Source organism: Ceraceosorus guamensis (assembly GCF_003144195.1).
Source record: "Ceraceosorus guamensis strain MCA 4658 unplaced genomic scaffold IE81scaffold_73, whole genome shotgun sequence".
Taxonomy (NCBI): domain Eukaryota; kingdom Fungi; phylum Basidiomycota; class Exobasidiomycetes; order Ceraceosorales; family Ceraceosoraceae; genus Ceraceosorus; species Ceraceosorus guamensis.
This window is the reverse complement of record NW_020290068.1, coordinates 66162-83846: the sequence shown is the minus strand read 5'-3', so window position 1 is coordinate 83846 and position 17685 is coordinate 66162. Positions and strand designations below refer to the sequence as shown.

The 17685-nt window shown below is 57.3% G+C and overlaps 5 protein-coding genes across 5 annotated transcripts; 3 read left to right on the top strand and 2 right to left on the bottom strand.

Annotated features, from left to right (window-relative positions):
• Window positions 1–217: 217 nt before the first annotated feature.
• IE81DRAFT_325749 (hypothetical protein) lies at window positions 218–716 on the bottom strand. Its single transcript, XM_025514616.1, has one exon. The coding sequence runs from the start codon at window positions 687–689 to the stop codon at window positions 324–326; it is 366 nt and encodes a 121-aa protein (XP_025367436.1). The 5' UTR covers window positions 690–716; the 3' UTR covers window positions 218–323.
• Window positions 717–3446: 2730 nt separating this feature from the next.
• Window positions 3447–5566, bottom strand: IE81DRAFT_325748 (hypothetical protein). Its single transcript, XM_025514615.1, has one exon. It carries the CDS (start codon window positions 5276–5278, stop codon window positions 3707–3709), a length of 1572 nt encoding a protein of 523 aa, XP_025367435.1. The 5' UTR covers window positions 5279–5566; the 3' UTR covers window positions 3447–3706.
• Window positions 5567–5741: 175 nt separating this feature from the next.
• On the top strand, window positions 5742–6407 carry IE81DRAFT_234535 (hypothetical protein). The gene has a single exon (XM_025511161.1). It carries the CDS (start codon window positions 5943–5945, stop codon window positions 6372–6374), a length of 432 nt encoding a protein of 143 aa, XP_025367434.1. The 5' UTR covers window positions 5742–5942; the 3' UTR covers window positions 6375–6407.
• A 2086-nt stretch (window positions 6408–8493) lies between these two features.
• Window positions 8494–9167, top strand: IE81DRAFT_234515 (hypothetical protein). The gene has a single exon (XM_025511160.1). The coding sequence runs from the start codon at window positions 8619–8621 to the stop codon at window positions 9021–9023; it is 405 nt and encodes a 134-aa protein (XP_025367433.1). The 5' UTR covers window positions 8494–8618; the 3' UTR covers window positions 9024–9167.
• Window positions 9168–10130: 963 nt separating this feature from the next.
• Window positions 10131–17611, top strand: IE81DRAFT_368437 (ketoacyl-synt-domain-containing protein). Its single transcript, XM_025517147.1, has 6 exons — window positions 10131–10950; window positions 11031–11114; window positions 11192–14393; window positions 14457–14619; window positions 14693–15497; window positions 15571–17611. The coding sequence occupies exons 1-6, from the start codon at window positions 10193–10195 to the stop codon at window positions 17591–17593; spliced, it is 7035 nt and encodes a 2344-aa protein (XP_025367432.1). The 5' UTR covers window positions 10131–10192; the 3' UTR covers window positions 17594–17611.
• The last annotated feature ends 74 nt before the right edge of the window (window positions 17612–17685 follow it).

Sequence of the window (17685 nt, the reverse complement as noted above, 5' to 3'; positions counted from 1 at the left end):
GTCAGAGGTAACCTTTTGGATGATTTCGATCGAATTGCTCGACAGATTCTGTGATGAGTGCGGGACAGACAATCTTAGCTCCATGCGCAACAGTCCCGCCGCGCTCGACGCGCTCACACTGACCTCTAGGTGGCCATCGCGAAGATAAGCCGTGGTGTCCATGGCAAAGTTGAAAACGCCAGTCTGCTGTGTCGCAAAGAGCTGGAACTGCTCCGCCATAAAGGCTTGGTCGTGGATGATATTGTCCAAACTGTATGGCCCCTTGATTTGAAATTGCGACTGGAAGCAAGGGTGGTCTGGCCAGCGCCAACATTGGACGAGGCTCAGCAGCCGCACGCCATCTGCGGAAAACGTTTGCGACCCTGCTCACCTTTCAAGTTTTCGCCTACGCCTGGCAGGTCCACAACGCTGTCGATGCCTAGAGAGCTCAAGAGTTTTGCATCGCCGACACCTGACAGCTCTAGCAGCTGAGGAGTGTTGAAGACGCCTCCAGCAAGAATGACTTGGCCGCGGAACAGCGGTGCATGGGGGGTGAGCATCGGACATGTCTGTAAGCGGCGACGATCGAGTGCACAACGGCTCACCCTCCTTGTGCGCCCTGATGGTGACTCTTTGCTTGGGTGCCGATTCGTCCGCCCCAGCATCGCGCGTCTCCACTTCGACAGCCTCAGCCACAACATCCTGACCATGCTTGGCCTGTCTCCAGATAATCTTGGTGGCGAGAGAGTGCTGCAAAACTTTAAGATTGGGTCTATCGAGCACTTGCTGGGTGAGGTAAGCGAATTCGCTGTCCACCCTCTTTTGCGTGTCTGGAAAGAGTGCGGATGGAGTGTAGCCCACGCCGACGTTGTTGCCGCCCATCGAATCTCCTCCATGCTCGAAGCGAGGCACGCCCAGGTTGATGAGGGTGGGTACGATGCGATCTTGCTGCGGGTAGTAGTGGTTGGAGTAGGTGGTGGGACAAGGACCATTGGTTCCGTGGAAATCCGGATTGAAGCCGGCTTGCCGTGCGCCTTGCGGGTCCTGCTTTAGCGGAGTGTGCGTCTCTGCCTTTTTGGCGTACTGCAGCACGTTTTGCCAGCTCCATCGCTCCTGCTCCCGCTCCCGCTCCTGCTCCTCGCCGCTGCCCAGCTCTTGCCACGCATCCACCTCGGCCTTGTAGCCCCTGTTCCACATCATCGCATTAAAGGCAGAACTGCCTCCCAGCAGCTTGCCGCGCGGATAGTAGATTTTGCGACCGCCCAGATGCTCCTCTGCTTCGCCAAAGTAGGCCCAATCAGCAGCACTCAAAAACGTTCCTGGTCCACCGGCCATTCCGGGCACTTCGATGCTCGGATTTCCCTTGCCGCTACCTCCCGCTTCCACCACCGCCACTTGCTTGCTCCCATCCTCGCTAAGTCTGCGTGGTCCCAAAGCAGACGCGGACAGGCAGGCAGGCAGGTAGGCAGGTAGGCAGGCAGGCAGGCAGGCAGGCAGGCAGGCGTCAGCTGGTCACATAGCTTCTGTTGTGCGCGACTCCCACTCCCACTCACCTATTAGCCAACACCAGCCCAGCGGTGCCTCCGCCAACGATGACAAAGTCAAAGGCCAGCTGTTCGATATTCTCATTGGACGACATGGTCGGGGCGGAGTGCGTGAGTTCTCGGGGGCAGCGCTCACAACGAGGGGGATTTACGCGTGTGTGTTTGTGTGTGTATGTGTGTGTGTGTGTGTGTGTGTGTGTATGCGCGCGCGGGGCTTCAAATCCACGCCCGCGTTCGCCGTCGTGCGTGCAAAAGCTTTTGGTGCAGCAGCAGCAGCTAGCAGCAGCGCGTGGAGTGAACAAGTGTCGCAGTGGGGGGGAATATATCTAGCAGCAGCAGCAGGCATCTGTTTTATGATGCCGAATGTGAGACGGTGATTTGCCAGTATTCAAATGGTCGCCATGCAGTCGACAGTCTCCAGTCGCCAGTCGCGGTCACTGAACGCATGGATGGGCGCTTGTGCGCTTGTGCGCTTGCTTGCATGAGTGCGGCAGATGCTTGCTTCTATCCCGATTCACGATTGGGTGATCAGACGTGGCGCGTGTAATTTGTAAATCGATGCGATGCGATCAAGTCAGGTCAGGTTCAGTTCGCACGTTCCTTTTTTTTTTGGCCTTTTGCTGAGCGTGCGCCGAGTGCGTGCGTGCGTGCGTGCGTGCGTGCGGCATTGCTGTTCAAACGAGTCCTGAGTCGTGAGTCGGTGAATCCGTGAGTCGTGAGTCGTGAGTGGAGGTGAGATCGAGGCTGTGAGAAAGGTAGGTGGTGCATTGCTCATGCTCATGCTCATGCTCATGCTCGGCGGCGCGGCGCCGCGTGGCGCGGCAAAGGGCGCTCGCTCTCTGATACGTGAGCGTGCACGCCCGCGGGTGCAATCAAATGGCGTTCACAATGAGTGGCCGTGCCTCGTCACTTCAGAGCTGAGGCGGCGGGGAAACCATCGCTCGAGTGCTGCATGCTGCATGAGCTAGCGTGCATGCATGCATGCGTGCACTCGACTTATATAGCGCGCGGGCAATCCATCTGCGCGTTTCTGCACGATCTCCAGCTCGAGTCAGTAGTCGACTTGATTATCGAGCGCGATCGAGCGATCGAGCGTTGATGCGTGCTGCTGCTTGCTGCTGCTTGCTGCTGCTTGCTGCTGCTTGCTGCTGCTTGCTGCTGCTTGCTGCTCCTGCTCCTGCTCCCCGCTGCTGTTGCCTCTGCTCCGCCCTGGCCCGTTTCCCGTTTTACGCCGCCTGTGAATTCACAATTGAGATTACCGCGGCGGGCGCTGGCATGGCATGGCATGGCGTGGGCTGCTGCTTGCTATATAGCCGCACCGATCTCAATTCATAGAAGTGATGATTGAAGCTATAGCTATAGCCCCATTGAGTGATTTGTGCATTCAACGATTGGGACTGCGGCGCCGGCGCCGCGCCGACGCGATCGATGAAGCGGGCCGGCCGGCCGGCCGGCCGGCCGTGCGCGCGTGCATCAGCAGAGAAAATCGCGAGTCGATCGCGAATGTCGACTCGACGCGCGCGCACGCACGGACTCTCTTCTGACTTGGCAACTTCGCAACTCGACAAAGAGAAAGATGCCCTTTTGCGCCAATTGGAAAGATACTCGTGACTGATCTGATTTCGCTAGATGCGCATCGTACAGTCGACTAGAAGCCCGTCTCTAGCGCTTCGCTTTCACTTGCGCAAATGTTCAAGCAAAGACGTGGCGGTGTTGCGTTGCGCTAGCTAGCTAGCTAGCTGCACGTATATACGTGCAGCTACGATCGAGCTAAAGGCCGAATCAAGCGACCCGAACCGAATCGGCATGCGTGCGCGTGTGCGTCGCAAATCGACTTGACTACTTGCGATGATTAACAACTCTACCCTTTTCATCACTTCGCATCACCGTTGCAATTAGCTCTGCTTTGACCTCGCTCGACTGGAGGATCGGATCGGATCGGCGATTCGGCTCAAGCATGTGCGCCAAATCGCATTACTTTGGACTGCGCCTTTCGAAACAAACGCGCGGGTGATGCTGGATACAGGAAGGAGAGATTACATGGAGCACGGGCCATTCATTCGCGGGCTCGGAGGTGAAGGAAAAGAGAAAATCGGAGTCATGGGTCCGAGCGGACGCTACCTATCCCCCTCTTTGCAAGTGGCGCAACGCAAGCCTCCACGCTCGACCCCCCCGCCCCCCAATCAATCCCGAAACTGTTGAATATGCGTCGTGATGCCGATGCCCAAGTCGCTACTCTGAGGCACCTGAGGCTGACGCTCATTGACAATCTCGAAATCGTCGTGTAGAGGTGTGGAAGAGCCCATGGGCGCATGTTGAGACCTCTGGTCGAACACGGCTCTCTGCGAAAGCGGGTCCATTCGAGCGTCGTGGGCGTCGAGGGAGCCCTTGAGCCTCAAGGGAATACCGTTACTCTCTGCTGGGGCCGAAGTGGGCGAAGGCGCCTCGGGATGCAGCGGAGCGGTGCCCACGCTGCTGTTGAAGCCGGCAAAGTTGATCGCGCTCGATAACGACTCTCGTTCGTCGTCGAGTCTGGGAGACTTGTAATCGCCACTTTGGATCTGGTAAGGCGTTGCTGCTGCGAACATGGGGCTCGTCATCGACTCGGGAGTGCGTTGCCAGCCGGTAGGAGAGGCCAGACCGACATTGGCCCCCCCTCCCCGCTTTTGGAAGCTGGTCGACTGCGCGCCGCCGGCAGAGAGCGGCAGCATGCCGGTACCATCGGCATTGTGGTACATTTCGTTGGGATCACCGTTCGGGTCAAAGGGATCCGCTCGCAGAGCATTCTGGTGACGCTGCCTCCTGACAGCTGCAGCGCTGTTTCCTGCTCCGCCGGTGCTCGGTCCACCGGTACCGGTGCCACTGGCGCCTTCTTTGTAGGAGCTGGAGGGAGCGGGCGCCTGTCTCGTAGTGCCGTGCAGACGTAGATTGATGTACACTTGAGGAGCTGCTCCCAAGACGACCGCAGTGGCGTAGGGCTGAAAGAGCGTGATCAGCACTGGATCTTGAAGCGTCAATTGCCAGATACCGTTGATGAGGTGCGCGGCAAAACTCAGCGCAAAGAAGCCGCCTGCATCTCTGTAAAAGAGCAGAAGAGGTGTGCTGGTTGCTGGAGCAGTGCCAGTGGTGCTGCTACGACGTCGACCAGCCAAGAGATCCATTCGGCTTCTCGAGTACGTGTAGAATGTGAGCGTAACGACCGCCAGGTCGAAAGCGGCGCTAGTGAAGTAGGCAGCGGAGATCCAGGATGGCGCAACTAGACCAGCGCACCAGCCTGCTCCGTACGAAGGTGCAGCTGGAAGATTTGTCGCGCCCAAGAATGGGATGATGGAGACCCATACGCCGAGAACGCAGCAGACACCAAAGCCCATAAAGATCTTGACCCAAAGAGCTCCGCGCCAGATGGCCATGGTTCGAAAGGCAAAGAGGAGGGCGGATGCGGTCTCTGCGAGTGTCAAGATTGCCCAGTCCGCTTTGAGCGTAGCAGAGCAGCTAGCCGGTCGGCCACTGACGAGCAGGGCGGCCGGGACATTGAGCAAGATGGACCATCGCACGGCCTGGTAGAACATCCAAGATAGATTCAGCTTCGGACCTGGTCTTTGGCCTTTCCAAATGGCAATCTGAAGTTTCCAAATTTCGATGTCTGCGGGTGTTTGGAGGATAAAGTTGTAGGCTTCGATCGCTAGCAAGGCGTATGCGTTGATGAGTGATACCTGGGCATGATACAGGGTCTTCTCCATCGCCTGCGTCGCCATGTTGGGCAACGAGTAGGGAGGGTTGGGATGGCGGTGGACGGGATGAGGGGGCAAGGGAGAAGGAGGGAAGGAGGAGAAGATGAGAGGCGGACGATGTGGGTCGTCAGGTGGATGGGCATTTCTCAGGCCATTGGTCGAAGTGCCGCTCAGCTTATCTAGAAGCAGCGCAGAAATCGGGCTGCACGCTCCAGGCTCGCTGGACCAAGTCCAAGTCAAAAGTCAAAAGTCACATCCTGGCTCGGCGATCATCGTGCTTTGACTGCATCGCTGCATGCTGCACGACAGCACAGACGACCATGGCATGCACATCCATACAAATGCCCTCGGAGCTGCAAACGCACATGCGAATGAATGCATATGCCAACAAGCTTGCGAAAAGGCGCTCGCTGCGCAAAGTCTAGTCTTGGGTCTGGCATTCGTGATTCGGATGATTTCGCCCGTCAATTGCGACCAACGCCTTTGCTGAGGGGAAGTCGTGGGCGGGTGGTCGAAGAGATGCTGTCCTGCGCATGCATACATACATGCGCGCGCGCGCATTCATTCACAACAACGCTTGCATTTTTAGCGCGAAAGGTATGCGCCAGAACTGGACTCGAGCAGGCTTCTTTTCTCTCTCTCTCTCTCTCTCCCTCTCCACTCGTTTTGCTTGTTGGCTATAGGTGTCATGCATGCTACTCAAGACTCACACTGGGCGCAAGGAAGAAGCCCAGCACGGCTGCTCTCAGACTACGCCACGACCTCGATCCGACAACGCGCTAGCAAGCGGATGAGCAACACATGCTTCTATACTTGCCCGTGTAAGGCCATGCCACCGCATCGTCACTCGATCGCGAAGCACTCACTGGACGAAGCAGTCGACCGCGTGTGCCCAGGATCACGAATGTCGGCCTGCCTGCCTCTCTCTGCCCGCGCGCTTCAAACCCGTGGACTTTTGCTCATCGTGCACGCGCATGGGCTTCATTCATGCACGACGTGGGCCTCGGGCTTCTCACGTCGTTGCGCTAACGCAGAAAGGCGTACAAATGGGCTCGCTAGAGAGCAAATTATTACATCATTACATGGGCTTGGAGGGAGGCAAAGTCGTGAGTGTTCTTAGCGGGATTTGAAACCATCCAGCAGCAAGCAGCAAAGCAATCTTTCGGTGTCGCGTCGCGGTGACCTTTTAATCAATCAATGACTGACCAACTCGGCGCAATAAGCGATCAGACACGCACGCACGCACGCACGCACGCACGCACGCACGCACGCACGCCTCTGTAGCCGCGCGCTTCACCTCGACGGCGATTGAAAAGGTAATAAGTGCTGCAGTTGGCCCGATCCGGGGCGCTAAAGTGAAACTTCCCGGCAAGGTTTTTCCAAGCAACCTTCCCGAACAAGCAAAGTTTGGCGTCTCGGGGCGGCGGCTGGATAAAATGTAGTCAAAGTCTTGGAGTCGCAGGCATGATCAATCTGAATCATGATTGAGATTCGTGATTCGAATCCATTTTCATATTTCTGTTTGCATGATCCCTCACGCACGCTCTGGCAAGAAAAAGCGATCGCTGACGCCATTGCTCGATCAGAAGCCCGCCGGGGTGATGATGTGCTGCTTGCGTGGACTTGGGCCGCAGCTAGGGAGGCGCAGACGCGCTCGAAGCTTAAATTGCTTTTCACTTTCAAACCACGCTCGCTCTTCCACAGTGGCTCATCCCGTGCAGCACGTACAGGATAGAGCTGTGATGCTGAATGCGAGGCCGAAAAAGGCTACACTCACGCCGGCCTATACCGGACGGATGAAACAACGTTCGCTCTCGCAGGTCGCAGACGCGAGTGCGAAAGAGGCCGCGGGGGACGCGTCTCACTCAAACTCAGCCAGCTAACCGCGCTCTCTGGACGCCCGGCTTTTGAGTCGATTCGTGATTCCCGATCCACGTTATTTGGCTGTCGCAATCATGCACGTTCAAGTAGACGATGAAGAGCCCCGAGAACCGACCTTCATCAGAGTACGATGGTCATGAATAGGCGGCATTCACATTTGTCGTGTCACAGCCAAGGCCCATTCTTGACGGTGGGCACGCACGATCCCACGCAGCAGCCGCAGCAGCAGCAGCAGCAGCAGCAGCGACTCACTCATGAGCCATGAAAGGTCCAAGTCGCATCGAATACGCCAGCTGCGATGCATCAAAGCATATTCCCACGCGCTTCTTGCGCGCGGCTTCGCCATGCGCGAGACGGTGCAGCAGCAGCAGCAGCAGCAAGATTTGACCAGTGTGAGTAGAGCCGCGGCTGATGCTGACCCATATGATGCAGCAGAAAGGCGATCGAGCCTGCCTGTGTGCGCGCGCGCGTTAGCAGGTGTCCGACGCGAACAAGAGCATCGTAGGTTCGGTCACGCGTAGAAGTGAAGCCGGCACTTTCCGCGTGGGTGGGGTCTGCAGCAGCATGCAACCGAGAGGGTCTACAGTCCTTGACTGCATGCATGCGCGATGGCGGCGCCACTCGGCGAAAGCAAGTCAGCACGCACTCATCCTGATGCATGACAACCATGCAGAACTCATCAGACTCACGATGACTGTTGCAGCTGGCTCCGCGCGCCCTCGCGCGGCTTAGCGTGGATCCGCAGAGACACCAAAAGTCGTGAGTGTAGCTAAAGAGAAGCCCGTAAGTGGCATATATGCAGCTTGAGCTCGATCGTCATCCTTGCAATTAACATATATTCACACCATCCACACATTCATTGATTCACGGCTTCAATTTGACCACCGCGCGGCAGGCAAGCGAGACCCAATTTCGTACCTACATACATGAAAGGCAACTAGCATGCATGCCGCGCTATACACGAATCATCATTCACAAAGTGGAGGCGATATCGTACGTACAACCAGAGATAGCCAACTCGGAATGATCGAGAAGCGCAAACAGATGCCTAATGCCCATCCCCCATTCATTTGATCCGATAAACTGCATCTCTGGGACAAGAGAGAGGGGACACCGCGGTCCTGCATCGTCCCGACAAACGGCACCTCGCACCGCCCGAAGCGCCGAGCTTTGTTGGCATGATTGGCGCTGGCAGGTGCGACGATCCGCATGAAAGCGGCTGCACTGGTCATTCAAATTGCACTTCCGGGTCACGGGTGTGGGCGCTCAGCGGAGCTAGTCTGCGCATAGCAGAGAAGACGTAGTTGTTGTGAGTTGAGCGGAGAGCGGAGAGCATCTTCGCCGGTCACGATTGCGATTGAAAGTTCCGTCGTGAGGGGTCAGGCTTTCCCTCGTCACGGGGGACCATGAACAAGGTTGCTTTCTGCACACAACTGTTGTGATTGCGATCAACAATCCCCCGTATGTGTACCTCCCTCTGCGGATGGATGCATACCCACGCATGGTTCAGTGCCGACGTAGCGAGAAGAAGGAATCGACTGAACGACGACGACTGCGCGCAGCATGCAGCGATGGTTATCGGATCACGTTTGCGCGGCATCCCATCGCCTGCAGCACCACCGCACCGCACCGCACCGCACCGCACCGCACCGCACCGCACCTAGCAGCTGCGATTCAAGTCGGTCAGCGAGCGAGCGCTTGCCTAGCTAACGCTTCGATCCGCTTATCCACCAGCTTGGACCACATGCAGAAACGACTCTTTACTTCTCTTCTAGTAGTAGTGTTGACTGTGAGAAGGGTCGGAGTTTGCATCGCATGGCGAGCTAATGGGGTGCTGCGCTCTAGCTTCCAGCCGTGCTCACTCACACAACACGAATGGCAGCTATAGGCTGCATGGCGGGCCAGTCTCACAGCCCTAGCTGCAGCGCGCGCATATACAGATGCTGCAGATGCAGCTTAATTATTTTCCACATGTTTCTGCGGACGAGCCATGCATGGCGAGATGCACATGCACATGCACATGCACACGCTTCCGCGGATGAAAGGCCATATAGCGAGGAAGGGGACATTCACGATTTGACGATTTGAATTGTGATTGTTGTGTGTGTGTGTGTGCGCGCAATTCGTGCTTCTCATCTGGTTTGTTAGCTTGCTTGTTCGGAGGGGCCCCTACACATGCACATGCACATGCACATGCTCTACACTTTGTCGTTCGGCACTCGTGGCTATCGGTGTGCAGATCTTGATTGCCCTCACACAACACATGCAGTCCTGCACTGCACTGCACTGCACTGCACCATCACCTCGCGACCACCCTCGCTTCGAACGCCGACGGTCCGAAAAACCGATGCGATGGACAGCCACTTCGGATACGGGCGGGCGTGCAGGAAAGGGCATGCTGAACCAGAAGCTGCTTTACCGATTGATGTCGATCGGGGGGGGGGGGGGGGAGGGGAACGTTTGCTGCTGCAGATATGGGATTGGGAGAGAGCTTCACTTCGCGCTTTGAAAGTCTAGCGTAAATGGTGCATAGCCAGCGCATCATCCCTCCTATACACACTAGCCTTTCCATCCCACTCCTAATCTCTTCTGACTTGCTATTTGTCGCACTCTACAACAGCAAGAGCGAGCCTTCGACGGAGCCATTAATTGCTTGAGTCGTCTATCTTGCACGCGTGCCGCTATCGCAAGAGCCCTTCGAATCGGCTCGTGTTGATAGTACCGCGGTTGCGGTTCGATACGCCAGCATCTAATCACTTGCGCGTTGCCGATCAAGGCTGACTAGATTGGTTGTGCACGGACCGCGTGGTGCGAGTAGAGCAGATGTTGTGTGTGTGTGTGTGTGTGTGTGTGTGTGTGTGTGTGTGTGTGTGTGTGTGTGCGCGCGCAGCAAAGAAAGCACTGCGGTCACCACCCATCTCGCAAAAGGTACATAAGACCACTCTCAAAACGCATGGTGGTCCACATCCAGGCAGCCTTGCGAAGCATGAATGTAACGCGCTCCTCCAACGTCCGGAAATAGTGTGCAGGTGCGTAGGTCCGACAGCAAATCCCAAGATGCCTGGCGTACTCGACACCCATGGCGCGGTCGCGCCGTCGCGGAACGGAAATGGCTACGCGAACGGAGCGCACGCTGGCGCATCCGATGGCCACGCATCGAACCACGCAGACGCACAACATTCCCTCCAAAATGGTCACCTGCTGCATGCGTGGTGGGAAGAGCCGATCGCCGTGATCGGTATGGCTTGCATGCTTCCCGGGGAGGTGGGACGAGGCAATGTGGATGTTGAAGGTCTTTGGAACATGCTGCTCGAGCAAAAGTCTGGCGTGAAAGCGTACCCTGGACGCTTCAATCGCGATTTGCACGTCGGTACCAGCGTCGGCAAGGCACTTTCAGACAAGGGCGGCTTCTTGACAGACACTGACCTTTTCGATCCGTTGGAGTTCGGCATCGGACCCTCCGAGGCTTCCCGCATGTCTGGAACTGCTCGCATGATGCTAGAGATGGCCTTCTCGGCGCTACACGACAGCGGCATCGACTACCGAGGAAGTCGAACGGCGTGCTTTGGTATCGCAAGCGGTAGCCCTCTTGCTATGCAAGGAGAAGAGCACGAAATCAATGAGCATACGGCGCAAGGACAAGCCTACAGTCTCTTGTCGAATCGCGTCAGTTTCCTGCTTGACCTCAGAGGACCCACAATGACCGTGGACTCTGCATGCAGCACCGGTCTCACTGCGTTGCACTTGGCTTCGGAGTCTATTCGTCGCGGAGAGGTCGACACAGCCGTCGTAGTCGGCGCAAATCTGACCATGGAGTGAGTCAAAAGCCCGCGCAAAAGCCCATGCTTCCGCGGGCGCTCAGGGGCTCACCGTTGGGGGGTTCATTCATTGCCAGCTGGACTTCGACGGTCGCCTTTTCCCAAAGCGGAGTGCTTTCTCCAGATGGCATTTGCAGAAGCCTAGATGATAAAGCTAGCGGGTAAGTGGGGGTTTGCTAAGCGTTTCCTTCGCTTCGCGACTCGCAGCTCACCCACAACGCCACGGCGCTGCGCATAGCTACGTACGATCAGAAGCATGCGGTGCAATTGTGCTTAGACGTGCCGACGTCGCTCGCAAGGCTGGCGATCGCATCCACGCAAACATCCTTGCTACCGCTATTGGCTCAAACGGACGTAATCAGTCGCAAGCTGCACCTTCTGGACCAGCTCAGATGCGCATCATTGATGAGACTTATGCAAAGATCGGTCGCAAGCCTTCGGAGGTCGACTATGTCGAGCTGCACGCGACCGGCACAAAAGTTGGTGACCCCATCGAAGCCAATGCTGCAGGAAAGACGTACTCGCAAGGCCGGCAGGGTCGGGAGCTGGTTGTCGGTACGCTCAAGGCCAACACCGGCCACACGGAGTGGGTCAGCGGTATCATGAGCTTGATCAAGGTGTGCCACATGCTTCGCACGGGAATTGTTCCGCCTCAACCGAACCTCCAGACGCCGTCCCGCGCCATCGACTGGGCGAGCTGGAATATGCGCGCGCCCACCTCCGCTGAGCCTCTCGGCAAGGGCGGCAAAGAGAAATCCATCATCTCCATCCAGTCGTATGGATTTGGTGGCGCTACTGGCCATGCGATCATCGAGGCCGTCGCTGGTCAGCAAGCTGCGGCGAGCACCTCGAATCAAGCCAGCTTCTCACTTTGCTTTGCCGGAGGTCTGACTCCCAGATCTGCCAGTGCTGTCTCGAGCGAAGCGGCCACGCAGCTTCAGTCACACTCGCTGGATGTGGCTGCCCTTGCCAGACAGACTCGTTCGATGCCTTGCAGAAGCTTCGCGCTCGTCGAGTCAGAGACCGGTCGTCTCGTGACAGCCTTCAGCAAGCCTCGCAATTTGGCACCGACAACCTTTGCGACCGAGCCAAAGCTTCTTTTCATCCTCTCTGGTCAAGGACCTCAGCATTTCCACATGGGCCGAAGCTTGTACCGCGACTTTGCAGCCTTCCGCGAGAGCATTCAAGCAAGTGACCGAGTTTACGCTCGCGTCACCGGCAAGTCCCTCTTGCAAGAGACGCAGCTATTCCAGTGGAGTCCCTCGGCCAAGTCGGAGACGCTCGAAGGCTCAGCGCTTTGGCCGGCGAGCGTCGTGTTTCCATCCATCTGCATGGTACAAATTGCTCTTTTCGACCTCTTGAAATCCTTCGGAGTCGTGCCAAATGCCATCGTAGGCCATAGCGCCGGCGAAACGGCTGCTTTGTACGTCTCGGGCGCCGCACCTCGCGATGTTGCCATGGAGGTGGCCATCGCCAGAGGTCAAATCTTTGGGCAATACAAGGGCAAGATGGCCGCTGTTCACGCCACACGGAAGCAGCTGGACGAGCTCTTGCTGCAAGCTGCACAGCGCGGAGCACACGTCGACGTGGCCGCGTACAACGCCGACGGCGCCTTTTCGATCTCGGGCTCCGCAGAGCGTGTGGATGCAGTGGTCAAATCTGCCCAAGATTCTGGCATATTTGCCCGCGCACTTCGCACCGAGTCTCCGATGCATTCGGCAGCGATCTCAGCGGCAAAAGACGTTTTCATTCAAACCATCGACGATATTTGGGCTCGTTATGATGCTCAGATCACCTCCCCCCAGCTCCCACTCTTCTCGACTGTGACTGGCAAGCGAGTCGACAGGCGCCAGGATGCCCAATATCTGTGGAGCAACAGTCGCGAAGCCGTTCAATTTGTAGCAGCGATTCGATCAGCTCAAGCCTTTCTCGGCGGTGAGAGCGAGGCGGCGGACTCGTACACTACCATCGAACTCAGCCCGCATCCAGTCTTGTCTGCCTATCTCGGCGAACTAGGTGTTGAGCACATCGTTCCCGTGATGGAAAGACGCAACAAGGCTCCTGCGACCTGCCCAGCGGACACGGAAGCTTTTGTCAAAGCGGTTGGAACTCTTTTCGTGAGCGGCCACAAAACAGTGCAGTACCACAGCCTCTTGTACGCCGATCCTGCCGAGAGGAAGGATCAAAAGTCGGTCATTGCCTTTCCGTGGAAGAAGACACACTGGCCAGGAGACGTTCGGCCTGGGTGGAGCAGCCTCGCCGATCATCCGCCGCTTTACGCCCCTGATGCTGCAGAATTCAAGATCAGCTGTGCGACGCATCCCGAGCTGGCCGAGCACAAGGTCAATGGCGCTCGAATCATACCTGGTGCAGCTTTCCTCGAGACTGGCCTCGAGCTAGACTCCAGCATCAATGTGATCAGCGGCGGCGAATTGCTCGGCGCTATGCCAATCGTGGAAGCTCGAGAGCGACCCATCGAAGTCAAAGTGCAACGCGATGGAGCGACGTATCTGATCACAAGCCGAAGCGGAGGAAGCCTGAATGGCCCATCCAAGCCCCACTTCAAGGGAAACGCTTACGCCGTCGACCCTCAAACGCTCAGCAGGCCACCAAGAAAGAACTTGGCGCAGATCCTGAGCAGGTTCGAAAAGCACATCGATCAAGAGACATTCTACACGCTCGTGGCCGGCACTGCAGAATTCAACGGAGCTTTTCGCCGAATCAACAAGTGGAGCGGCAAGGACGGGGAATCTCTGGCGTATCTCGATGGGCTGCGTCCAAGTGAGCGTCAAGCCTATCGCGTGCATCCCTGCGTGATCGACGCAGCTCTCCACTCCTGCGCCGCCGACTTTGCCAAGTTCTTGTCCCACAACGGTGCAGAAACGGTCGAGACGATTCTGCCTCGTGCTTTTGACCGCGTGACTGTTTACGATGCAAATTTGGCAAGGCCAACCTTGATCAGCCATGTCAGACGCACAAAGTACGCACCGCACCATTTGACGTACGATATGGACATTTGCGATGAGGAGGGCGAGGTGCTCATCACTTTCGAGAGCGTTCACTGCCGCAAATACACGACTCAGCCTGTTGAACCAATCACGAAGCGCTACGACATGGAGTGGCAGCCTGCAGATCTTTTGCCGTTGGACTTGGCTCCTCCGGCAAGCGTGGCTCCACCGCCCTCTCGCGAAGAGCTGTTCGAGGCGTTGGATCAACTTTGCATCGAATCCCTAGCTCGACACATGCCCTCTCAGCCACCTTCTGCGGATGCGAGCATCGACCGAAAACGCTACTATGCGATGGCTCAACGAGCCCTTGCACGTCCCGAACGTAGCACTCACTTTCAGCCATCACCGGGCACGTCGGAAGAGTGGACAGTGTACACCGAGATGATCCGTCGTCTGGATAGCGTGCTCGCGGATGTCTTCGCTTCGAATACCGTGAGTCTGGACAAGCGGGTTTCTCATTTGCGAGCCGCTCTCAATCTGCCACTTCCCCTGCAGGCTTCGCTGCCGGTCCTCTTTGCTCATAATGATGACCTAATGAGCCGAGCATACAAGGCCATGGCTCTGCACGACCGCACATATGAGCTTTTTGCCAGCGTGTTCGGGGATTTCCTAAAGCAGTGTGCGGCTCAAGGCAAGCATGTCGTTCGAGTCCTCGAAGGTGCGCAATATGCTCGCGTCGCTCATCGGATGGAAAAGTGCAGAGCTGATGCATGGATTCTTTGCTCGAACAGTCGGAGCCGGCACGGGACAGCTCACGCGCTACCTGAACAGTGTCGTTCAGCAACTTGCCACATATGGCACATCCGAGAAGCCGGCAGTCGAGTTTGTCATCACGGACGTGAACGTGCAGCTTGCTGCCGAGGCGGCATCGACGCTGACGCAAGACAGCGGTGTCACGCCTGCAGCCTTCAATCTGTTCACGGGACAGAGCGGGCTGACCAAAGCATCGGACAGACACTCCTTTGATTTTATTTGCATGTCGAACGTGCTCCACATCGCGGCAAACCTTCCCACGGCCATGGTCAATCTGCAAAAGTACATGGCCCCCGGCGCAATGGTGGGAGTGGTCGAGATGGACGGTCGCGTGAATGAGACTCAAGCTCCCGGAGCTCTTTTCATCGACTACATCTTTGGAAGCTTCAAAGATTGGTTCGGAATGGAAGATCACCGCGAACACCCGACTCAATCTGCCGGCGCCTGGCACAGCTTCTTCTCCCAGCACATGGATCGAGTCGCGCTAGTCGAGCCTGCGCACGAACCGACCCTGTCTCGCAACCTGGCCTTGTTCTATCAGGATTCTGGCGAGGTGCGCAAGCTGATGACCAAGGAAATTCAGCAGCTCACCCCACCGACAGAGATGCTGCGACACGTCTTCTACTACGACGAGTCCGAGGTTGCGAAGCTGCAAAAAGATGTCGAAGCTTGGGACCTCGCCAATCAACGCGTCCACGTCACCATCGCGGCCGCAGACGAAGGCGTTGGACAATCGATCCTGGGCCTGACGCGCTCTTTGCGATCCGAGTATCTGACTTGGCGGTGAGTCCGAGACTAGACCGCGCAGAAAGCTGCGCGCACATCCACCTGACGTTCGCCTAACCCTACTCTCTAGCTTCACGACAGTCCTGTTCGATCCTGCTCTGACGGCCGAGCAGCGTACCGTCATACTCGAGTCGCCAGATGTCTGGGCAGGCTCAGAGCTGGAGCTTCGTTTCGACGCTAATGGCAGGCCTCAAGTCCATCGAATGGTCACCATCGACCTGGACCCCGTCGCTGAGCACACGCCAACGACTTGGCAGCTCGATCCACGTGCGCCCTCCGAGCTGCTGCCTGTCACGCTGGCATCTCTCTCCACATCAGAGGCCACAGTCAATGTCATCGCGACTGCGCCCTTGACAGACATCGGATGTGTCTATGCTTTTGCAGGCGTCGTCACCTCGGAGGGCAAGACGTTCGACAAAGGCACGCACGTCGCGGGTATTTGGGCAGGCAACCTTTCAAACGTGATCAACGTTCGGATCGCCTCTGTGGCGGTGTTGCCGAGCACGATTCCCCTCGAGCGTGCTCCTGCGGTGGTCGTTGCTGCCTTCTCGGTGGGTCTGGCTTTGCAGTACGCCATGGTGGAAGATGGGCAAGCTGCGTCGGTCTCAGACGATGCGGCTGTCTCTGCCATCGCGAATGGCTTGCTCTTGGCCAAAGGCTGGGCAGTCCCTGAAGGCCAGCACGACAAGCTCGATCTGCTCATTCGGCTCACGTCAACCGACCACCGTTCCAACCCGCTTCACCTCGAAGACGGAGTTGGCGTCGAGCTGGACTGTAACATTGCCGACGCAAGCGTTGCTCAGCAAGGCCAACATCGCATCGGTCGTTTCGTGTCGGTCAATGTGCCTCTCCTGGTGAGCCGCTCACCAGTGCGCATCGGTCGTGTGCTATCCGAGTGGCTGCCTCTTGCGCTTTCGACTGCGGTAGGGGAGACGCTCTCGCTAGACTCGATCTCGACGCGACTCATTGCGGACGTCGAGAAGAATGCGCAGACAATGCGGCATTTCGCCTTTGACCCGTTGGCCACCTATGTGCTGCTTGGTGGCTGTGGTGGTCTCGGGGCCGGCTTTGCGTCCGAGATGTACAATCTCGGGGCACGTCACATCGTTCTGACTAGCCGCACCGGCCCCGCCCGCTTTGAGCGCGGGGACATGGAGCGTGAAGCTGCTCTCATCCGCTACCTGCAAAGCGTCCCCGATCTCCATCTTGAGCTCGTTGCGTGCGACGCAATGGATGAAGGCGCAACGCGCGCGCTGTTCGGACGCCTCACCAATGTCAGAGGCATCATCTGGATGCCGCTCTCCTGGCAAGGCGGCCATTTTACCAAGGTACCCGACGCGCTCTATCGCAATATGCGAGAGTCCAAGTATCTCGGCCTAGAAGTTCTGACCCGCATCGTCGATCCGAAGCAGCTCGATTGGCTGGTTGCCTGCTCGAGCGTCGCGTCTTGGAACGGCGCTGCTGCTCAGTCTGCTTACGCGGCCGCATGCACAGCCATGGAAGGTATCGTCTGCCGCATTCCCAACGCAGTTTCCATTGCCATTCCCATCGTCCTCGGAGCTGGCCAATTTGCTCGTTGGACGCAGAGCGTCATCGATGCGCAAGGAGGGAAGATTCCCGGTTGGCTGATCCAAGCGGCAGCCAAGACCGGCATCAGCTTCACGATGCAGAGCGTGCTGCATCAGATCATCGACTCGATCAACGTGCGCAAGCAGCGCAAAGTGAATCTCTACATTCCCCACGTCGACACGAGGCTGGTCACGGATATGCTGGGTCCCAACAACGCCTTTGCTCGTCACTTGGACCTTCGCACTGCAAGCGAAAAGGCTACCTTGCCCGGTGCCAATGGCGCTCTGGATCAGTCGAGCAATCCGGTTGACAGGGTGATCTCGCAAGCGCTCTGCATCCCTTCGAGCGACATCGACGACGACACACCACTGAGCAGCTACGGTCTCGATTCTCTCTCTGCAGTCCGGCTCTCCTCTATGCTTCGCACCGTCGGCGTCACCATGACTCAGATGCAGCTGCTCGGCAACGCTACGCCAAACAAGATCAAGGCGTTGGCTGTCACTAGTAGCCCGGCGCCACAGTAGCGCAGGTGGGTGTCGCGGGGGGGGACATTGCGCGTCGTTTTCTTTTTTTGTTTTTTTTTTTTTTTTGGCCCTTTGCAGCCTCTTGGCCGCGT

Bases quoted from the DNA above. Each gene is read 5' to 3' on its own strand.
- IE81DRAFT_325749 (XM_025514616.1), bottom strand. From the start codon at position 689: ATGGTCAGGATGTTGTGGCTGAGGCTGTCGAAGTGGAGACGCGCGATG.
- IE81DRAFT_325748 (XM_025514615.1), bottom strand. From the start codon at position 5,278: ATGGCGACGCAGGCGATGGAGAAGACCCTGTATCATGCCCAGGTATCA.
- IE81DRAFT_234535 (XM_025511161.1), top strand. From the start codon at position 5,943: ATGCATGCTACTCAAGACTCACACTGGGCGCAAGGAAGAAGCCCAGCA.
- IE81DRAFT_234515 (XM_025511160.1), top strand. From the start codon at position 8,619: ATGGATGCATACCCACGCATGGTTCAGTGCCGACGTAGCGAGAAGAAG.
- IE81DRAFT_368437 (XM_025517147.1), top strand. From the start codon at position 10,193: ATGCCTGGCGTACTCGACACCCATGGCGCGGTCGCGCCGTCGCGGAAC. The intron at 10,951-11,030 runs GTGAGTCAAAAG...ATTCATTGCCAG, and splicing joins GGCGCAAATCTGACCATGGA to CTGGACTTCGACGGTCGCCT. The intron at 15,498-15,570 runs GTGAGTCCGAGA...CCTACTCTCTAG, and splicing joins TCCGAGTATCTGACTTGGCG to CTTCACGACAGTCCTGTTCG.